Genomic DNA, 23,492 nt, shown 5'->3' with positions numbered 1-23,492 from the left:
CTTTTATTTGACTAAAACTGCTTAATGTTTACCCTGATGCTGACTTAAGTAAAATATGCTGTAATTGCTGTATTGTCAGCTTCTGCTCTTGCTGACTCTAAGTGCCAGTTGTTCTGGTGATAAATGAATTACATGGAAAATCGGGTCTGTCTGCATCTGATATGATTCAGCTGTTAGTATTTATAAAGGAAGTAATTTGTTGTTGTTGTTGTTTACTACATAACTTGTGCTAGCCTGGAAATAAAATCACCTTCTAGTCAGGAAACACTTGTTATGGAAAGAGAGCTTCTAACGATGTGAACAGGAAGGCCATTGAGGTGCTGGAGAGGGTCCAGAGAAGGGCAGTGGAGCTGGTGAAGGGCCGAGAGGGTAAGTCCTGTGAGGAGCAGCTTCGGGAGCTGGAGCTGTTTAGCCTGGAGAAAAAAAGAGGCTCGGGAGACCTTGTCGCTTTCTGCAAGTGCCTGAAAGGAGGTTGTAGCCAGATGGGGATCGGTCTCTTCTCCCATACAACTAGCACTGGTGCAAGAAGACATAAGCTCAAGCAGTACCCGGGGAGGTTTAGGCTGAACGTTAGGAAGAATTTTTTCACATAAAGGGTGATTAGACATTGGGAATGGGCTGCTCAGGGAGGTGGTGGAGGAGTCACAGTCCCTGGAGGTGTTTAAGGAAAGACTTGATGCCATGGTCTACTTGTCATGGTGGTGTCCGGTCGTGGGTTGGACTCGGTGACCTCGGAGGTCTTTTCCAACGCCATTGGTTCTGTGACTGTGAATTCGACCGGCGGCAGTAGGAAGGTGAGCGCTGAGGAGGCAGCGCCGTGACCTCTGTGGCAAAGGACGGGCATCAGCGCAGCTGCCGCCGCCGCCGGCCCAGCGCCAGCCGGGGGCCAGCGGGAGCTCCGGCTGTGCTGACCTCGGCGTTGCTGCCTGACTCCTCTTAAGGAATCAGAAGTAGCGTAGGTCAAAGACCCATCGCGTCTCTTCCCCGCCACCGGGCAGCTGGGCCGGGCCGGGCCGGGCTCCCCTCCGCCCCGGGGCGGAGCGCGGCCCTCGCCCCGCCCGGCCCGGCCCGGCCCGGCCCCGCCGCTCTGCCGCTCCGCTCCGCGCGCTCGCCATGGCCTTCGCCACGCGCCAGTTCGTGCGCGCCGCCTCCTCCGCCGCCGCCGCCACGGCGGCCGCCAAGAAGCTGATCGTCAAACATGTCACGGTCATCGGCGGCGGCCTCATGGGCGCCGGCATCGCCCAGGTGAGCGCCGAGAGCCCGGTCCGAGCGGGGGTGAGCGGAGGCGGCGGCGGCGGCGCCACCATGGCGGCCGCGGGGCGGCCGGGGCTCGGCCAGTGCAGCCAGGGCCGGGGCCGGGGCTGGGGCCGCGGTGGCGGGGGAGCCCCCGCGCTGCTGCTCCGGGCGGCCCCTTCGCTCCGCTCGGAGCTGAGCCCGGCCCCGGCGCAGCGCCCCGCGCTGTCCTCGGGCGGGACGGGGCGGGCGCAGGGGAAGTCAAAGCGACAGGAATAAAAACCACAAAATGAAACCTCCCGCTTCTCTGAGCGCCTTCGGACGATTCCGTACTGTGGCTTTGCTTCTGGGCTGTGCTTGTGCGGGAAGCAGTGGCTGCGCTGGCCCGGCCGTGGCACCCCGCGAGGGGCAGGCACGGTGCGGGCCCGGAGGGACGCGCCCCTTCTGCTCCGCTGCCAGACTTGTGCGGCGTCGGGGCTGGGCTTGGGCTTGGCCTTGATTGCTGCGGAACGGGGGTGGGAGGTACCGCTGCACCGCTGCTGTCTGCTTGCCCAACTTCTCGCATTTCTTGTTCTCTTGCTAATCCACACTTCTTCAGGTCAGACGAGTTGGCAAGAAGAGAGCCAAGGCCTATATTTTAATTTCTTTAAGGTGGTTCTTAAGACAACGTGTGGGACTACTTGTAAACCAGATAGTGTGTGATAATATGTGGAAAATGTTGGTCCAAGAAAGAAGCTTCTTCTAACTTGCCAAGGGAGCAGATCAAGTGACATTTTACAAGTAGAATGCAGCAGCTAAAATGGGCATTTAGCTGTCAGTCATCTGCAGAATTATGAAGTGGTTAATATTTAAATAGTGCTTGTTTTCCCAGTGCTTAATCTCAGGCCTTTGGCTTTCAAGTTTAACTTGATAGCTTTAGGACATAAAACTGAACAGTCCTGTCATCGACATAAAATTTAGATGTTTAGTTAATTCAAAGAAAGAGTCTGTTGCCCAAGATACCAGGATAGTTCACAAATTTCACAAAGAGTAAGGGCAGTATGCAAACATCCCCAGGTGGAAACTGACAGTGAGGTTGGAGCTCATAATTAGCAATTCTCCATTTTAATAAATTAATTAGTTTCCTTCTCAGAACTGAAGATTTCTTATATTCCTGGAAAATCTCTAGCAGGAGGAATACGGAGGGTGTTTTTTTTGTTTGTTTGTTTTTTCTTTTACTAAGGAATTAGCTAGTTGTTTTTTCACTTGTCTGATAAAAACACTCCTCTGTATCTTGATGCTAGAGCTTGAGGCTTCCACTAAAGGAACTATCGAAGAACAACTTTGAAGAAAGTTGTTCTCATGTTGGAGGAAGATGCACACTATGCAAAGCTTATAGTCTGGCAGGGAAAGTTAGGTGATCTTCATATTCTGTATGTCTGCACATTTTCAAAGAGCAGCTTGTCAAGAGAAACTTGTCTGGTATTTGGCAGTAACAGGGGTTGCAGGCTTCTACCACTGTTAAGGACCAGGGATTGTTTTGCTGACCATCTGCCTCCAATTCATCAATCCAAAATTATCTCAAAGCAAAGATGATTATAACACTGAGTGGTGTCTCCCCTGTACCCTATTAATAAAACTGCTTTTCCTCCCTTTTTTTACACTTAAGAAATTGTCTCTCCTCTTTCCTTGCTTTTTCGCACTGTCAGGAGAAGCTATCCTCTGCTACAACGTGTGATTGAAAGCCATGAGTTTATAATTTCTGATTCTACCATTTGAAAAGCAATTCTGCATGAGAAGAGCATTAATTGAGTCCTCAGCACTCATGTATTTATTTTGCATTCTTAAGATTAGTGGGTAGTAGAGTCTAGGCAAGTGTGTGTTTGAATTGCTAGGAGATGGTATGATCTTTTGCCATTTTCTTATTTCCTGTCTGTGTAACTATGGAGGGAGAACAGATGTTAATTTTTCCAGGATTTTTCACCAGCTGGTCAGTGATGGTTTCCTAAATGGATACGCAGTGAAGCATCTCTTATCAATGTGCTTGGTATTGATTTTTCATCTGAAGATTGAAGGGTCTTGCTGTACCGCTACAAATGATCAGCAACAGACAAAGTGTTACGAGTAGAAAAGTCTAAGCTTGGTTTAAGTGGTTTTTATCCAGTTATTTTTGTGAAATAGCCTTAGTGAAAATAAAAAGAAAAAAATTGGATAACGACATACCCATCTGCTGACTGACTGACCGCTTGTTAGAGCTCTACTGCTGCTGTCCAGAGGCAGTCTGGCATTTCTTTATTTACTGTATTGGTGAGGCAAATTGAATGAGAATATCACCATGCTTTTCTTCATGAGATATCTCTGTATTTTTCATTTCAGCTAGCTTGGTTGGAGTAGGTCTTGTGGGCATGCGAGAGTCTTTTAATCTCTACATATAAGATTAGATGTAAAGTAAAGGATTGCAGAAGGAAAGTTCTGAAGTTGTGTCTTTAAAAACCATCAGTGGAACTGTGTTTTAACATCCATTTTATACAGTTATTATATTACAGCTCTGTTAATTTAAGAATTCTGAAAGGGAAGGTAGCCTGTTGCTAACTAGCAAGAGGAACATTAATGAATAGTGAAGTAACAGATAATGAACAACTGAATTTTAATATGCTGATGCAATGTGTGAACGTGATTTTATATGTTTGAAATGAATTTAAATTCCAATCAAAAAGACAACCCAGTGGCGCTGCCTGTAGCTGAGCCAGTGTTTGCACCAAGCATGTAGTAAGGAGAGATTGCAGGTCATTCAGGTCTGTGCAGAGTCCTGGAGTGGCAAACATTCCCTGCTACTCCCAGCTCCACTGTCACCTTCCAGTTGTTGCAGGCACATGCTCATGGCCTGACAGCAGAGCTGTGACTGTGTCCTGGGAACACAGGGTTGGCCATCCCTTGTGCCACCTGTTCGCCCTGCCAGCATTCCAGTTTTGGTCTCCATAGCCCTTTTTCCTTACAAGATCCAAGGATCACAGCTAAACCACTTGTTCCTTTCAAGGCAAATGTTTGTTCTCTAGCCATAGCCTCAGAATTCAGATGCCTCCAGGCCAGGCACAGGTAGGGTTCTGCAGGCAGTGTGGGGCAAAGACAGATTTCTTTTTCCTTTTCTGTTGAGTTCTTTGAGACCTTTATTCCTTCTAGTCCACCCCAACTATCTGCAGGTTTTTATGATTTTTCTGTTAAAGTACATTTGGTTCAATGTCTCTGGTGTATTGTCTGCCCCAGCACAAATCAATGTGGTTGGTTCTTTTATGACATTGATGTTGAATATTTTTTTTTTCATTTTCAGATTGCAGCAGCCAGTGGTCACACTGTGGTGTTGGTAGACCAGTCAGATGAAATCCTTAAAAAGTCTACAAAAGGAATTGAAGAGAGTTTGAAGAGAGTGACAAAAAAGAAGTTTGCAGATAAGCCTGAGGTTGACATCTTCTACTTTATTCTTCTAATAAAACTTAGGAAAGTAAAAACTACCATATTCAAGTTCTGATATTGCTTACAGTTATGCATTATAGAGCATGTTTACTGACGTAAAAAGAAAACTTTTTCCAGTGTGCTGAAGAACTTGGATTTTCCTTTTTTTTTGATTTAGGGAAGTTGAAAGATGTCTTATCTAGGAATGCATCCATTTTATTCCAAAGCAAATAATAACAAAATTGTCTTAATACCTTAGTAGGGAGTGGGGGTTTTTGGTTTTTTAGTTTTGTTTTGTTGGGTTCCCCCCCACCCCTCCTGCCCAAGACTTGGGTACAGGATTATTGCAAAGGAAAAGAGAGTGCAAGTAGCATGAATTAGATATGTAAGACACTGTTCATTTACATTACTGAGTAAGACTTACATACAGCAAGCCACTGTGGAGCAGTTGGTGCATCTAAATTTGTAACCTAAGGGTTACTTGTTACTATGCTTGTTTCCCTAAATTCCACAGCAGATGCGTTTCTTCTTTTGATACATATTAACATGTATTATGTATACTGGGATTAATGATTGCCAGTAGAAATGATGCAGCAGACAGAGGAAATGAAAAGGGTTTATACTGGGATAACCAGAGCATACATAGATACATGCATACATAATTATGGGGAGTCTTTTAATACGAAGGGAAACTGTCCACATAATACTTGTGGGTTTTGTGTGCCATTGCATTCTACCCTGCATGTTGTGGGGTTTTTTTATTTATTTATACTATGTCTCCATTTACCCTTGGTTAAAAGTCTTGCAGTTCTGTTTGATTTCTGTCCTCACAAACTATGTCAGCAATTGTCGGATTTACTAGTGAAAAAACCATTTTTTTCCCCTGCATTTGCACTGAAACTGTAGCTACTGATTGACCAATCAGTTGATCACTCAGACTCTTATCCTGAAGGCTGATCTTCCTAAAAGAATTAATTCAAAGGTCTCCTATTTGCTTCAAAGCAGATTTGACTGGCTAGGAAAATTTTGTCAGCTTTCCACTTTTGTCAGTGGAAAGCGCTGTATCTCTACACACTTAGAACTTGCTTACTGATTTGGAAATGTGGCAGACTGCCTGCATTTTTGGCGGCTCAAAACCACTTCAGAGTACATTAGGGGATTTTCATGTAAATTAAGTCATTGTAAATAGACATTATAATTCTTGAATATGTTTCAGGCTGGTGCTGAGTTCATTGAGAAGACCTTAAAGAACATCACAACGAGTACAGATGCAGCAGCAGTAGTCCACAGCACGGATCTGGTTATAGAAGCCATTGTGGAGAACATGGAAGTTAAAAAGGAACTCTTCAAGACGCTGGACAAATTTGCTCCAGAGTATGTCTGTTTTTCCTGTTACATTTTGAAACTTAGACCATTGTTTCTGGTGGTTTTGTACTTAATGTTGGTTCTCTATTTTCTTAGCTGCCTTTTTTTTAAAGCCAGGATTTTTTAGACTAACTTCAGATTGTCATGTTGGTGTGGAATAGTTGTTGTACTGGGTGCATATGTTACAAACGCTCCTAGGTGTGTTCATCAGGTTTATTTGCTTGTTGCATTGCTTAATGTGTTGCGGTTCCAAGTATGTTTGGTCATGAAGCTTGGCCATATACTTGGCCATAGTTCAAATCTAAATCCAATTGCAAATGCATAGCAGTAGAATAAACTTGTTCTGGTGCACATGGGTTATGCTTAATCTCTTGTTCCCATATTTAAATTGGGAATGGGGATGACAAAATATTTGGGTTTTAGCATGTCTGCCATGAACAAGTTTTAAGAAGTCTCAGCCTCTTAGCTGTAAGTCTCAGTCATCTCAAAAGTGTCTTAAGTGAACGAAGTTTACTTTATATACAAGAGTTTGGAAACAGATCATTGCTGATTATTGTGTGGTATAAAACTGTAAATAATTTTTTAATATGCACTCATTCAGTTGCAGTCCCTGGAACTTTCTTTGAACTGTAACTGATAACTGTTTGAAGTTATTGTTGAATTGTATTCAAACCTAAAAATGCTTTTAAGCTGAGCATGCAGTCTCAGAAGTTTGAGCCTTGTAATTGATGACTCAGGATCACAAGACCTTGACTGCTTGCAGGTTGAGATTTTAACTAGTGTAGCTAAATCTGAGGGTATTGACTAAGAGGTCTAGACTGTCTAGCTAAGCCTGTCAACTAGTCAAGCTGTGGCTTGAATGTAATGTCAAGGAAGAAAAGATGTTATCATTAGTTGAATTCAGCCTGGGAAGATTTTTTGGCCTTTCTCATATGGTCAGTAATTAAAATCACTTGGTACTTCTGAAAGCAGTAGTCACAACCAACCATGTACTGAGCACAGGGTAACTTGGCATTACTCTTAGTCTGGCACACAGCAGTAAGTAGCTGTGTTTGGCAATTATGAGAATACCTTGTAGTTGTTAGGTTGGGCCTATTTTGTAAAAATAGACTCAGTTGCCCTAGTCTTTAATGAGAAAGTTAGAGTGTACTAAAGAGCAAATTGTTTAGAACCAGTCAGCAAGGAAATGTGAGCAGAGGGACTTGGAGCCTCATTTAAAAATATGTATGTTTGGAACACTTGAGGCTGTGTTTCGTAAGACTGAGCTGTTTGTCAGCATGGCTGCCTTAAAACATCAAATTTTACATTACAGAGTGTTAAAAGATACTAGGAGTTGTTCAGATATGCTCCTTCACATTGCATCAGACATGATTTTGCAGGGTTGGGACAGATGACTAGACAAGAAGCCTTCCTTTTAAAAGGATATTTGGAAATGATGATAAACGTGCAGATCTCTTACACGTAGGATAAAGAAAAGTGAATGGCGAAGAATATGGGTCACAGTGTAGAAAGCCTAGATGAAAGAAAGAAAACCTGTAAAATAGTGAAATTTAGTAGCCAAGTGTTAAAATATTAGCTATTGGATACAAAGGGTAGTTTGTAATTATGTAAGGAGCATAGAGTTGCAGGTCCTGTGAGCAGCGTGGGGAAAGGCAGAAATGTCTAGTGAGTATTTTTCCATGCATTAGAAGGAAGCAGTAGAGTTCCTTCATCCCACATGGCACTGTGGTGGAATGGAAGGCTCTCCCTGTCAGTGCAGGCATTCTGCAGCCTTTGCTAAGACTGAATAATTCAAAACTTGTGAACATATTATATGGGCTAACTCTTGTGTCATGCTCAGTGGGGGTGGTGGACTTATGGTTAATTGGTATGGAAGACAGGATTTGTTTAAAGATAGCTTTGAGTCTCAGGACAAACTTTGCTTCTGTGGGACCCTGGGCATTGATGACCCTCTGAAATGTGTGTTAGAGGCAGAAATCATGAAAGACCAGGCTTCTGAGGAAGGAGCACTTGCCTTAATTCAAATGTCAGGACTTACCACCGGGGTAGATGGTAGCAGATGGAAACATAAGGAGCTATGTGTTACAGTTGCTCAGACAAGATGATGAATTCTGCCTGTGAAACAGAAGCTGTGTGAAACCTTGCATTTTTCTTGTTTTGCACTTTATTTCGTGTCTCATATGTTTCCTTGGCTGCAACAGCTATGCATTCCTTTCCCATTCTTGCATCATGATTACCTCTCCAGTGTAGATAAGTCTGGGGATAGCACAAAACCGAAGTATTGCACTGAAAAAACAAAGCTCAATTAACTTAATTCCTCCTTCATTTTCTTATAAAAGAACTGTAATTCCTCTGAGAGTGGATCTGTTAATATAAGGGAGTGGGAAAGCTATTCTTTACTGAGAGAAGTTGTAATTGTGAATGGGGAGTGAATTTCCCTTAAGTCTTCAGAACAAATGTAAAGAGCCAGAAGAGTGTGGCAGCCCCAAAGCACATGGGGATCTTGAGGTATTCCTCATCTGGTTAACTGTCCAGGTAAAATGGTGAATGCTGTTTCCTGGATGCCATCAGTCTGAGAGCACATTGATTTATGTTCTTAGAGCTTTGCAAAATTCCTTGTTGTAGGTTCTGTTCCTATTGGTGTTATACTCACCCTCCTAACATGGTAATTGTTACTGTGTTACGTGGTCATCATCTTCAGAGCAGGATAAAGCATTCCTACCCCCTCTTCGGTTTTGTTTTCCTTTTCTTGAATTGAGTCAGTCTTGTGTTTCCAAAAGGTCAGGCAAGGGTTTTTGAAGGATATCCCAGTGTTCTTTGTGGCTTTCAGTTATTTAAACACTGCAGCACTTTTCCAAACAGGATCATAATGAACATGACAAAAGAATTTTTGGGTATTCACTTTAAGAACACTTCTGTACTTGCTTTCTGTTTATGTCTGTTTATGGGGTGTGGGAATGCCCATCAACAATTCTTGGTCCAGGATTTATCTTTATATGTGGGAACTCAGCTCAGAACTGTCCAGTGGTTTTCAGCTGTTCACTGTGTTAGAATCAATGTGTTATAAAACAGTTACAGAGGAAGTCTTGTTCAGTGTTTGCTGTGTAAGGGACCTGGGCTGTAACAGATTTATTGACGTGGTCTGTTTCTCTCGTGTTGAGCTCTGTTTTTGGCGTCTTCCTCTGACCCACTAGATGGCACCAGGAGATAGCACTCTGGTGCCAGAAAAAAGCATTGCTATGGCATTATTAATACTGTTGCTTTCCAAAGCCTTCCAATTCTGCTGCCACCTGAAGCAGGGATTATGTAATTCTAAGTCAAAGAGGCATGAAAATTCTATTTTAAACTCAATTGAAATCAATTGGTTTGTCAGAGCAAAAAGTGTAAATAAAATGCCCCTGTACACAGTGCAAATGTATTTTTCCCCCAAGGTTTTATTTTGTGTAAGGTATGTTTAACCTCCACATAAGGGGGTAAAATCTCTTACTTAATTGAACCCAGATATAAACCTAGCAATAATTACATTACACAAATCAGATTGATTAAGTTTTATATGAATATTTGAATTTTTTGTACAGTGGCAAACTTTTGGTGAGGATAAGTGACTTTTGAATGCACTGACCTTGCAATGTCAAAACTCTGAAATGTAGAATTCTTCTTGTAGTACCCCACCTCAGAACAGTGTAAGGCCCATTTATGGTGGGGAAATAAGAAAAGAATATTTGTGAGAAGAGCAAACAGGAATTTCCAGGATTTTTAATTTCTTTTTCTGTAATGAAAAAAAGAACATAATAAACAATGGAGAACCATGTGGGTGTTTTTGTCCCAAAATGTTTTCTTTTAATGCCACTGTGAGATATTCCCATGACTTGGACATAACTTCTCTGAAAGCTCTGTTGTGAAGCTCAGTTATATCTCAGTGAAATGTAAGCAAAATATTTAGGTTAACATTTGATGAATTTGATGAATCTGGTAGTATAACTTTTTGAAAGGACAGTAGGATGCAGTCCAGAATGGAAGACAGAGTTTTATCTCTAATTTTCTGATTTTTGTGATTTGAAGAAAAAGCCATTTTCTTTAAGGTTTTGGTGTGATGTCATTACAGCAGGGCAGTTGAGGTTCTGAGGTATTTCTGGGGAAAAAAAATCCCAAACCACAAACCAAACCATTATAAATTGCAGTTATTAAATCTGGTTTATGTCTGGAAAAGGACTTCATATAAGGCTTAAAATTCTTGGCATTTTGTGTATCCTTTGCAGTGTCCTGTGCATGGTGGGTTTTATCTTTTCTCTGTTTTTTTCCCATCAGCTCTTTGCTCTGGTGGCAGGTTTGCTCATTGTGTCTACCACTGATCATTATATATAAAAGTAGATTCAAATTTTCCTTGAGACTCCAAAGGGCATTTTCAACATGGCAAATGATTGGGTTTCAATAGATGTGTAAATGATTAACAGAAAAATTACCCTTAGGTCTCCAGGATTGCTGAAGGGATTATCTGGAATGTATCTGGGTGTTAAAAGAAATTTTCTGCTTTCAGAGTCTTTTTTTCCAGCACCTAATAGATGTATTCAACAAACTTCCTTGACAGTCAGAAACTCACACAGTCCTTGCAGTGGCTGTACTCACACCTCAGCAAAAGGAATGTAATAAACTGCAGGAGTATTTCTGAAGATTCTGTGTATGGTTAGTGAGTGGGTGCCTATTTCTGTTTAGCACATCATTCTTGTACTGTGATTTGTGCAATCCATGTATTTCTTATTTCCAGGCATACGATATTTGCAAGCAACACTTCATCCTTGCAAATCACAAACATGGCTAACTCGACCACCAGGCAGGACCGATTTGGAGGTCTCCATTTCTTCAATCCTGTGCCTATGATGAAGCTTGTGGAGGTAAGTGTCTTAGGACCGCTCCTTACAGTGGTTATTATGATCACATTCCATCACAATAACAACTGCAGCCCAGCGATGCTGTTGTCACCAGTGACACTTCAGTTAGATGAAAGAGGAGATCTCAGTTTGCGGCTCTTTTGATATGGAATTGGCTTCCTCTAGTGATAAGAGAGTGATGCAGTGTCTGTTGAGGGGCAGGTTGAAGAGACAGAGGTAACTCCTTCAGTTTCGAGGCTCCAGAGTTCTCCACTGAACTGCCAGCAGAGGTGTTGTTTATAGTGATCATTTTAGGCACACAGGCAGGCTGATTAATAAGAACTACTGCTACCAGTAGGAATCGATAGAAAATGACATGAAATAAAACCTTACTGTCTTGTCACTTTTGAAATAAAGTCAGTCATGTTTGTTTCATATATTTTGTCTGGAGGTATTACAGTATTTCTCAGCCTTTAAGGAAGTGTAAAAAGTTTTTACCTAACTCCTCAGATGTCTTTTCTAAATATACTTTCTTTGGCTACATCATGCCATTTCTAAAAATACTGAAATGCAGGGTAGAATACCAATCCAGTATAAGAGTTTATCTGAGCCTCCAAAGTAAGGGTCATATTGCAGACAAAACGACAGGTCTCTCTTCTTTTTCTCACCTTTCCCCCTTGTGGCTGACCTTGATCACTAGAATTTACAAATTCTAGAGTAAGTGGAAGTAAGTTGTTATGTTTGGCCACTCTGCCTCAAAGTTTCATGTACTTCATACCCTTAAGTGCTGTAAATCATTTTCCTCTGTCCCATGGGCCATTAGTTCTAGTATTGCTTTAGTGACAAACACTTCTGATATGTTGTGCCTCCATTTTGAACCCCTAAGATTCATGTTATTATAGTTTTTGCTTGTTTCCCAGTAAAATATATATTATGGAGATGTTTGCTCTGTCTTTCCATGTATCATTCTCTTCTTCTCCCTTTTGGAATCTTTTGGCTGAAATGAACAAATTTGATTCAGAGTATGATTGTCTGATGAGCACTCGGACTTATGCAAATTCTCTCTCACTGACTGCTGTATACAGGTGGATTTTTAAAAATTTTTTTTTTTTAGTTTATTATTGCATCCTGTATATTGTGACTAAGTGTTCTGGAGAAATGTTGTAAGAAGGAAAGGGAGGAATTTTATAGGTTTGTTAGATATAACAAAAATATTTAATGTAATTCTCTAGGCTAACATAGAGTTTATTGATTTCTGTGCTAAGAAGGACTCGTTGGCAGTATTTTGTTTCTGTGAATGAAGTGTTCTATGTCTTAAGCCTAAAATAAATCATAGTCTTGAGAGATCTAAACTAAGCATCTGTGAGAAAAATACAAAAGATGCCTATCATTGTTTATAAAAACTAAAACCAAGGAGTCCCTGCCTGACTGCTGTGCTCAATCTTTATACTTTGGGGTTTTTCTACATGACTTTTGTTCTGCCTCAGAGTCATTCCAGTTGATGAATAGTATTTGAAGAACTTTGAAACACAGAACCTCTGCTTTCAGTGGCTTGGTGTAGAAAGGTGCCACTATTAGTAAATCAATACACTTTTTAAAGCTTTGTTTTTGTTTCAGGTTTACTACTGTAAATGAGAATTGGCACTGGCAAACACTGTAAACAACATTTTCTATGTAAAACAGATGTTTCACTTTGAAATAATCAAGGGAAAAATCAAGAAAATCACCCAAACTATGAAAGATGCTACTGAAATTGCCAGTCATTTCTCATGGAAGCTGTCAGAAATCTGCAGTGCTTTTGAGCACTGTTCTTTGAAAAGAACACATCTGTTCTTTTGATAGATTGTGGATCTCATGCTCAGAAGCACAAAGCTTTGAGGGGATTTCTTTCTCTAATTCAAAAAGCTAGTGCTAGTGTTTCAAAATTCTGAAGTGTATATTAAAAACTCATTCTTGAAAGCATTGGAGGTATTTTTATCAAATATCAAAGTAAAAGATCACTACTTTTTCTGCTGTGAAACAAGCTTTTCTCTCAGTCCTCACTGGTGTAGGGGTTTTTGTGTTTGCCTTATATCAGTTATTAGAGTGGGGGGAAATGTCTCTGTGACAGCGAAAGGCTGTGTATGTTGTCTACCTGGACTTCAGTACAGCCTTTGATACTACCTCCCAGAGCATTCTGCTGGAGAAGCTGGCAGTCCATGGCTTGGACAGGTGTACTCTTTGCTGGGTTAAAATCTGGCTGGGTGGCTGAGCCCAGAGAGTGGTGGTGAATAGAATTACATCCAGCTGTCAGCCAGTCACTAATGGGGTTCCTCAGGGCTCAGTGTTAGGGCCAGTCCTGTTTAATATTATCCATCATCTGGATGAGGGGATTGAGTGTACCCTCAGTAAATTCTCAGACAACACTAAGCTGGGTGGGAATGTTGATCTGCTGGAGGGTTGGAAGGTTCTGCAGAGGGCTGTGGACGGGCTGGATCCATGGGCCAAGGCTATCATTATGAGGTTCAGTAAGGCCAAGGGCCAGATGCTACACTGGAGTCCCAACCATCCCATGCAGTGCTACAGGCTGGGGACAGAGTGGCTGGAAAGCAGACTGTAAGTGGAAAAGAACTGGGATGTGCTGGTTGACAGTGGCTGAACATGAGCCAGCAGTGTGCCCTGGTGGCCAGTAAGGCCAATGGCATCCTGGCTTGGATCAGAAATGGTGTGGCCAGCAGGACCACATTGTCCCTCTGTGCTCAGCACTGCTGAGGCTGCACCTCGAGTGCCCAGTTCTGAGACCCTCACTGCAGGAAGGACATTGAGGTGCTGGAGCAGGGCCAGAGAAGGGCAGTGAAGCTGGTGAAGGATCTGGAGGGTAAATCACATGAGGAGCAGCTGAGGGAGCTGGGGTTGTTTAGCTTGGACAAAATCAGGGGTGACCTTATCACTCTCTACATCTACCTGTAGCCAGGTGGTGGTCAGCCTCTTCTCCCAGGCAGCTAGCAACAGGACAAGGGGAAATGGCTTCAAGCTGTGCCAGGGGAGGTTCCGGCTGGACATCAGGAGGAATTTGTTCACTGAAAGTGTGGTTAAACATTGGAATGGGCTGCCAGGGAGATGGTGGTGTCACCATCCCTGAAAGTGTTGAAGAAATGACTGGACATGGTGCTGAGTTGACATGGTGGTGTTCAGTCAAAGGTTTTACTCGATGATCTTCAGGGTCTTTTCCAACCTTAATGATTCTATGACTTAATGGTATGAACAAGGAGGTCATCCCTAAGTACTTATGTATAGCAGTTTTAGGTTACTGCACATGGAGGCTGATTTCAACACAAATATTACCAACAGTTCAGCTTCTTCAAGTCTGTCTTTTTTTGATTTTCTTCTTTGTGGGGGGGTGGGAGTTGGGGCAGGGAATGGTGGCAGTGAAGTATAGAAAATACTATATGTGACAGAAGACTCAGCTGTGAAATCAAGATGGAAACATAGTACTGAAGACAGCTTACAGGGCTGTCACAAATTTGCAAGATAGATTTTAAATTTTCTTTAGAAATAAATGTTAGTTGTGTTTACATTGGGCACAGGGTAGATGTTGCAACCTGTTATATCAGGAACTATATCTGTTCATATGGTTCTCTAGAGTGATGTCTTTGTGTTTCTCAAGACAACAGAGACTAAGTAGCTTTTGAAGTTGCTTTGTTGTACTATAATCTTCTAAGTGTGATTCCAAAGGATGGTCCTTTTATCATCCATCCATAGTGGCTGAGTGGGAAAGTATCTTAAAGAAATGCATAATTTCAAAATGTGAAAAATGCTGTATCTATCTTTAAAATGGATTTCTGTGTCTATTACATATATATCCAATATATATCCATTGAATATATTTTTTTTTCAAAACAAGTGTTTTGTGAATTTCTGAAATATTGTTCTAGATTACAATTTAATCATTGTTGAAATGGGGATGAGATGAAATGAGAGAGATTCTGCTCATAAATGTGCTTATTCTCTTTCTACCTTCCCTCTGCCCAGGTCATCAGGACTCCAATGACCAGCCAAAAGACTTTTGAATCTCTTATGGATTTCAGTAAAGCAGTAGGAAAGAGTCCTGTCAGTTGTAAGGTGAGTACGTTTTGACTGTTTTTGCAGACTGTTAAAGTGGTAGGTTTTAGTGGATGTAAGGGCACTTCAAGAATTTCCAGGTTACTTCTTGTCCAGTTTCTCTTCCCTATTAAAAACAGTTTGACAAAGAAAACATCCACAATAACCACAAATTCTTAAACGTCAAGTGATTCTAGACATTTGTCTAGAGCAGCAAAACTCACAAGTATCAGGGTTTACAGTTTTGGAGTCTGTTTTTAAAGTCCTGCGAAAGCCTAGACCGGAGAGCTTAAGCAAGAACTCATCTTTTGCCATGCTGGAGACAAGACTGCTGCCTCTTGTACTGTGAGGCAGTTGGATGAATCCTCCCTGGTATGTGCTCATTCCAGGCTTTTCTTTAGACTGCAGTAACGAGACGCAAATTAATCTTCATTGCTTCTCAGCTTTGTTTTTTTTTCTCTAGAGTAACATCCTACTTCCTAAGCACACTTTTTCTGAATCCATTAAGTTGTGGTCTGGGTAGCTTTATGCAAGCTATTGCCTTGAGTTTCACAGCCCCCAGGAGGCATTTCGTCATAAAAGAAGGGCCTGCAATCCAGTAGTTACCAGTAACTCAGTGTCTGGATACTGGCTGTACTGCTAAATTACTCTGTGGCCTTAGTTGACTTTTCTCCTGTTTCTGCCACAGTTTTGCAGTATGTAATGTGTAGAATATATAATGAATTGTTATAAATTAGCTTGGATAGAGAGTAATGCAGTCTCCATGTCTGAATTTCTTTTCTTTTTTTTTTTCAATTCTTGTTTGTAGAAGAAACATTGCTTGGAATTCTCTGGATTAAATATTGAGATAAAATGGAGTAAACATCTGAAACAGTAATAGTGTACGAAATAATGCTATGTTTGCAAAGATTTTTCTCTTGTGTTTGTATTATTGATTTTGATTAAAGCTTGTGTAAAAAGTTCTGTATCCATTTGTTATCTTCTGACAGCATGTATTTTATCTTAGATAGTGTTGATGCTTGCAATCGAAATGGTCCTAGCTTTCAAAAGTGTGGTGTATCAGAGTGAGCAGTTGGGGAGACGTTTCTGGTAGTGCAAAGACAAAAAAACCTATTAGAGAGGAAATGCTCTTCTCCTATCCTTCAGGAAATGGAATCATCAGAATTTTGATAAAGAAAGGACATTTGCCAACTGGCCACATTAAATTGTTTTAAGATTAATTGAGTTGGGCTTGTAGTAGTCTTAATTGTTCTTTGTCATGATGAATGTTTATGTGCTATTCCTTGTTTGTGAAATTCATCTTCTGTATTTTAATACTGAGCAGATAAATCAGATGAAAAATACAATTCAGAGAGTATCATAAATCGATGACACACTAAGTTTCTTCACCCACTTGTTTCATTTGCCATGTTGCATGTAGTACTGGTACAGAATGTGAACTTAGAATCCCTTTTTTATTTTTCATAGGATACTCCAGGGTTTATTGTAAACCGTCTCTTGGTGCCTTATATGATGGAAGCTGTTCGACTTTTTGAGAGAGGTATTTGTTGGGGTAGTGATTTCAGGGAATGTTGACATATAATATTACTAAATGTTATGTCACTTCAGAAAAGCCTTGAAGTTCCCTCAAAATTTTCAGTTCTTAAAGGCTGGAAGTGAATAGTGAACTTCAAATATGAGCCAGTATGTGTAATGGGAAAGATCTTGCCTTAGCTTTGAAACGTCAGGTTGTGCAGAGTTGGAAGGTAGTAGTTACTTGTGAGGGAAATTCCTGGTGGTGGAGAATGTTTCTGACTTGGAGGTGACAAGGTGAGTGTAAGTGCCATTGTAAAAACATCCTTTGCCAACTATTCAGGAACCTCCCTCTCTCTGTCCGAAGAGATGTTGATAAAAGTGATTGAAAATCCCATAATGGGACCATTAGCAAAGTTCTCCTGACTTCACTCATATGGGACTTGTGAAATAAACCACCAATTTTCAGGGGAGATAAGTAGTGTAGTAGTGTCACACTACGGTGCTGGCATACAAGTGATTTGGGCTCAGCTGTTGCCACATGAAATTCTACGTGATTTCTTTAGACACAGGTTCCTCTGGAACTCCCATCTCACTGCTGGTCTCTCTTACGTTGATACTGAGGGTAGGCAGAAATAATCACTTATCCCCCCAAGAACCACTGAATTTTTCAAAGCATTGGTATTTGTTTTGAAAAGAAAACAAGCCAGTAATGAATGTAGTGGATAAAGAGGAAATTACAGAGTGTAATTGCTTTTATTTCAAGTGCTCTGCTCATACTGCCATGCTACTAAGAATGTCATTTGAAACATTTTGTTTTTGAAATCACTGGTTTTTTACAGATGAAAGCACTCCATTTTCAGGATTTCACCTAATATGCTTTAAATATTAAAAATTTCTTTTAAAGCACATGGAAGAGATGGTTTGATCTCCAGAAAAAAAAATTATATAACAACACTGCTTGTTTATCCATCAACAGATGTACCTAATTACATCTCAAAGGGAGAAAAGAGAAAATTTAGTGACTTGAAAGGCTGAAGCATGGATGCGAGGGGGCATTATTCCCTTAGAGAAAGTCACAGTTTTAAATAGAGTGTATGGATGTTTCACTGTGTTTAAAAGAGGATGCCTTTGTTAAGTCACATGTATCACTGTGCACATTTCAGGAGACAACAGAACTTTTAATTAAATGCAGGAGAAAACAGTCACTGAGTTGGTATGTTAAATTGACTGGTTTCTGCCTAAGCAAAACAATATTTTGATTTAATCTTTATTCTGTTTGTGTTTTGTTCCACAGTATGATATTTCCAAACTTGTTAATTTGTGAATTTTTAATGAAATCTATTTAAAAAGGTGGTTGATGTTTTGAGAAGACTGATGGCTGTCTTTTAATTCATATTTTCCATTGAGTCAGGTTGAATTTTTACCATATCCTTTGTGTTAATCCTCTGAGTAGACACTTGAGCCAGATTGTCATCTACATTAGAATGAAATTGTGTCTCTTTCCTGGCAACCTCAAGCACTGAAAATGCCATTGTATTAGGCCAGTCCTTGAGTTTTTATTTATACACAATCTCATGCTGTTAAACGTGCACTTTTGCATAGGCAAAATACCTTTAGTGTAGTAACAGTGATTTAAACAGGGGCATATTATAATGTATGGTGGTCTATACTTCCCTGTTCTTAGTGGAAAAACTAAAAAGCAGTCAAGTTTATATAGAGTCTGCATTATATTAGGAGAGACTATTATGAATTAGGGGTATAACCCTTGCTTGCCCTTTTACTATTTTTGATTGTATTGTAATGAAACTATATACTGGTGAGTGGCCGTGTCCTAAGTGGGACACACTTTGACAAAGTGGAACAAATCTGCTGATAGAACAAGTATGTACACCTGCATCAGCTTCAAATGAGCTGAGGATTTAGGCGTGCTTGAATTTGGGGAACTGAAATTATGTTAGAAATAAGTAAGGTTACTTTTCCAGGTTTCTCAGAAGTAAAATGAGGTTTAAAAAAAGCCCAAGCATAGTCAGCTTTAAAAAGTAAAGGGAGATATATATAAATTATTACTTCATATAGAACTGTCACTGGAGTTGTTGCCTTTACAAGAGATTTTGTAAATTTATTTCTAAGAATCTCTGATCTTAGGCATATAAATTGCATAGGCTATGTCTGCCAAGCTTTTGGACACCCTGAATGCCTGTACGCATTGAGCATGGAGGTTACTTAACAAGTACCTCTGGGGTTTGTATAACTTCATCATTTTATACAGGATCTGCAAAGAAGTGCACTGTCTTTATCAAAATATGTATTAGAATTAAGCAGTAGAGGTGCATCTGCTTTGATGACAGTATAAAATATGTATTCCCAGGAAAAGAATGAGGTGAATATTAACTGTGACAATACAGAATTTGTATTTTTATAGGCACACACTGAAGTAGAAGTAATAAATTTCTGATAATTTTGATTTATTTGTTTTAACAACTTTGGAATTCACAAATTTAACTGCACCTGCATAGTCTTTTCAGATCTCTCCTATCTGTCACCTCTGATGCTGATAGATATCCTCCAGTGAAAGCTGCTGTAACTAAGCATGCTACTCAGCTGCTACTGCTCCCCTCTCCATGCCTGCCTTATCCATCAGCTGGATATCACTTGTCTTCTGGCAGTTGTAGAGTAAGGGTAGCTGCGTCCTGTGCATCATTCAAAAGCTGCTGCCGATCTCATGAAGCTGAAATTGAGTAATTTCCTTACTTACCTATTCTGCTGCCTCTAAAAGAAACTCTTGATTCTTCACAGTGACCAGTTCTTCCTTTAGTCTTTCTGATAGGTTCAGCACAGTAGCTGTGGCTCCATCAGTAGCATAGTGGTCTGTATTGAAATGCAGGAGGAAGCTAGAAAAATGGAAAGCAGGCCTGCTGGGCTTTTTTTTTTTTTTTGTGAGAGTTTCAGCTTTATGCTCTACATGTGTATGCTGACTCTAGTTTTTGTGGCTCTGAAACATGCAGAGATTTCTGTGAAGAGCTGCACCAGGGTGAAATAACATCCTGTTAATTATTTATACGTGGTGCCAAGTAGATGTGGAATCTTCTCTGTTCATCAAACTGTCAATCTTTTCTCCAGGAGATGCATCAAAGGAAGATATTGATGTTGCTATGAAGCTTGGGGCTGGCTATCCCATGGGTCCATTTGAACTGCTGGACTATGTTGGGTTGGATACCAGTAAATACATTATAGATGGTACTGCATGCTTATTTTGTTCTGTTTTCCCCCTTTTTAGCTACACTGTAGATGTTCTAATGCAAATGTGACTCTTAATTATTTAAACTGAATGTTTATGGCATAGCCTTTTAACTGTGCAGGAGAAAGGAATGAGAATTCAGCTCAGAATGCTGTGTGAGTACAGCATTTGTACTGCATGCTTGTACCCTTTGTACATGGCGTGATTTTGCTGACTTTGTCGAGTTCCAATTGGAAAATAATAATAATAATATTAATGGTACTTTATATAACTAAAAAGAATCAGTGGGAAGAGAGACATGTACTGGAGGTAAGAAATTCTGATGAAAAGCAACAAATGTTGAGACTCCCTATCCTTTTTCTGCCAGCTGTGTTTTTATTCTTAATTAATAGGAAACCCAGTAAATACCTTAAAAGATATAAGTAAATCATCTCCTTTTCACTTCAGTTACTAAGTGGATGAATGTCAATACAGTAACAAAAACATACATAATTGGTGATGGCTTGTTGATGGTTGGGGTATTCTTTTGAATGAGCAGCTTAAATATTCTCCAAGGCAGAATGTCACTTTGAAAAGGGCATTTTCAATGAAACCTCTATTGCTTTTAGTTAGTACCGTGGAGTAGCATTACATTGTTCTAACTGACCATGTCTTTTGCAGATAGAAATTCAACTTGGAATTTCTTTGCACTTAAATTTCTTTTCAGCTAGCCGTTGTTTTATTTCCTTGTACTCACCTATGCTTCAAAAGTTCTCCTTAATTTTTTAAAAATATTAAAAATCCTCAGTCCTGGAGATTATAAGGTGTTCAGAGTACACTATGCCTGAAGACTAATTGATAGATTTGCTCATAATCATCAGTACTGATCTGTGCTTTATGAAGCTCCTTTGAAGGGTCTCAGAGAGTCTACAATAAGATCCAGACCTCCTCCAGTTTTCTGACCTCTGAATATTTTTCTAAGGAGATGCAGATCTCTATTATCTTTGCATATAAACAGAACTGTTACTAATTCATTCACTTCCTTTCCTTTCCAGGATGGCATTCATTAGAGCCCAACAATCCTCTTTTTGCACCCAGCCCACTCCTGAATAAACTGGTAGCAGAAAAGAAGCTGGGTAAGAAGACTGGAGAAGGATTTTACAAATACAAATGAATTCCACTCCTCAAGAGGTGTTAAACTATCTGTGTGCTATTCAGCATTGCCATATTAACAGTGAATTCTGTTTAACCTACCTGAGGATGGCACAAGCTGCATTTAGAACATAACCCACCTCTGAACTGAGTGATTGCACTAGTTAATTATGGTCAAAACTTGATTTGGTAGATTATTTTTCCCTTGTAATTCCGAAAAGCTTTCTATGTACAGTGCCTTCATGAAATGTCAGTTTTTTCAGGTGCAGTACAGGATGACAAGTGAATTTATCTGTTTGAAACATTATTATAATGATGGGAAATATCCTAAAAATAACCTCACTTTCTTAAAAATAAAATTGTCAACAATTCTGTATTGAATGTCGTGGCTTGCAGTCGGTGTACTTGGATGGAGTCCACTGGGTGGCAGTCTCTTTTCACGCTGGCAAATGTGTAGCAGCGGAAAGGCAGTAAGTTGTTTTGTAAGGATTTTCCTTAAGTGTGGTGCTAATCTGTAGGTGTAAATTACAGTGCCTTGGACAATAATTTTTTGAAAGTCCCATTTAAAAATAAATAAAAAATCCCACGATGGCAGGCTGTGACCCAGACAGAAGGTTCCCAATACGGCATTTAAAAGCAGAGCTCATCACTTGTGTTGGGATTTTCTAGCATATTCAGGTAGCAGTTGAGGGCCTACTTTTACTAGGTGCTGTAGAACTGTAATGAAGACTTCTAGGTGATTTCTATTCTGAAGGGCCTAAGCTAGGAAGCTGGTGAAAGCTTCTGTATTTTTTCTCAAGTCCTGTAAATTGGCTTTATTAAAGTGTCATTTTTACACAGTACACTATGACTGTAGTTGAGGACTTTCAGGATTGCAGTTGGGCTTCTGTGCTATGTAAACAAATACCTGTCTCTGGCTCTGTGAGGTACCTTCTGTTTTGCAACTTCATTTCTATGGGGCTTAGTGGAGCCTGAATTTGTCCATGGTGGGAGCTCATCAAATCCAGTCTTTTCTCCAAGTACTGCAAATCAAGTGGCACGAGGGTTGCTGTTCCAGTTCAACTGAGTGGTAATGTTCCTTTACTTTGTGTACAAAGTGCTTACATGCATGTTTTTTAATTAAAGAAATCATGAATAATTATTTAACACCTAACTTGCCTCTTCCTCCCTCCTCCATCATCTAATTCAGATTGCCTATAAAGAAGCTGAGGCTGACAGATGTTCATTTCCTTGCACATGATCACACAAGAAATCTCTGAGTAGAGGATAAAATTTTTTGGCTTATTGGATCCTAATTACAGGTCATCTGATTTTGAGTGGCTTGTCCTGAAAGAAAGGGTAAGAGATAAATGGTACTGCAGAGAGTCTCTTTTCTTTACTAATATATTGGTAAATTGACTTGGTTTGACTAAAATAGTCTCACATATGAAATCTGTTTCACTTGAAGGTTCTTAATGCCTGTAGATCAGTTTAATGACCTTTAAGTGCTACAGGGTAAAGTTAGCTTCAATACTACTGTTTTCAGTAGTAATTAAAAATGGGAATGTGTATTACTCTTGTGTCTTAAAAAATGCTATTTATTTTTTATGAAAACATTTCAGCAGAATTAACTTGCTACTGCTCCCTTTACTTGGAAGGTCATCTTTAAACTGGAAATGGGTAGATTTATAGCAAGGCATAAGCTGTTTAACGTTAAATGTGGAAAATATTTTTCACTATTAAATGTGATATTTTAGAAAAATAAGCTTTCTCTAAAACAGTGTTTTCCTTTCAGGATCTCTAACAGGCATAATATGTGTATGTGTAATACATACAAGAAACCTGAAATAGAGGCATTTGTGTGTTTGACTTGCTATTTGAGAAGAGACTTCTTTTTCTCAGTAGCAAATAGGCCATGTGGAGGTACTTTACTGGTGGGTGGGAATGGTTTGTTTTATCAGCATGTAGAGTGCTGTGCCAGGATGAGCAGAGACAAGGTAAAGGGCAAAAACTTCAAATACTTCTTCTTAAATCTAGATCAGAACATATAGTGGTAACTGAAGGTGTGAATCAAGGTAAGCCTTTTCTTTTGCTCCTCAGTGAGGAGGCACGGAGAATGTAGAAGTCCCTTTTAACATTCAGAGTTGTGAGGAAATTGGTCAGAAGTAGGATATTAAATAGTTGCTCCTGAATTGTCAAAGTTTTTCTACAGCTTTGATAGTTTAGAGATTTCTAGGGGGCCTAAAGAATAGGTAGTGAAATAAAGGAATTGTCTGTCACCAGCTTTTCCTCATAAAGATTATTTCCCAGCCCTTTCCTGGGGCTGTGACTTGATGCAGAGGTACATGAGTCACCTTCCACTGCACGTAGTGTTGACAGAGGGGAATCTCCTGCTGGTCAGTACCTCAGACAAGGATGTGTTATGTTAGATCTGCTCTTACCAGTGAGCTCTTCCTGAATTTTTATTAACAGTAGGAAAGAGATTGTGGAAAAAAAAAAAAGAGGGATAGAAGAGGGAAGGGTGTTTGTCTCACTGCCTACTTTTAAAACCTTTGGTCTGTGTTATCCTTTCTGTCAGCAGGCCTCAGAGATTCAGTCAAAGCTTTGAGATGTATGCTTGGCACAGCTCAAGGGCAGCTTGACAGCTAACAGCT

The 23,492-nt window shown here is 40.2% G+C and overlaps 1 protein-coding gene across 1 annotated transcript; it reads left to right on the top strand.

Moving 5' to 3' along the window:
- Positions 1 to 1,078: 1,078 nt before the first annotated feature.
- HADH (hydroxyacyl-CoA dehydrogenase) lies at positions 1,079 to 22,012 on the top strand. Its single transcript, XM_050338704.1, has 8 exons — positions 1,079 to 1,245; positions 4,541 to 4,669; positions 5,879 to 6,036; positions 10,793 to 10,919; positions 14,907 to 14,996; positions 16,443 to 16,515; positions 19,611 to 19,727; positions 20,763 to 22,012. The coding sequence occupies exons 1-8, from the start codon at positions 1,114 to 1,116 to the stop codon at positions 20,879 to 20,881; spliced, it is 945 nt and encodes a 314-aa protein (XP_050194661.1). The 5' UTR covers positions 1,079 to 1,113; the 3' UTR covers positions 20,882 to 22,012.
- The last annotated feature ends 1,480 nt before the right edge of the window (positions 22,013 to 23,492 follow it).

Source organism: Myiozetetes cayanensis, unplaced genomic scaffold (assembly GCF_022539395.1).
Source record: "Myiozetetes cayanensis isolate MyiCay16 unplaced genomic scaffold, myiCay2020 scf7, whole genome shotgun sequence".
Lineage (NCBI taxonomy): Eukaryota > Metazoa > Chordata > Aves > Passeriformes > Tyrannidae > Myiozetetes > Myiozetetes cayanensis.
This window is presented reverse-complemented; position numbering and strand designations above follow the sequence as displayed.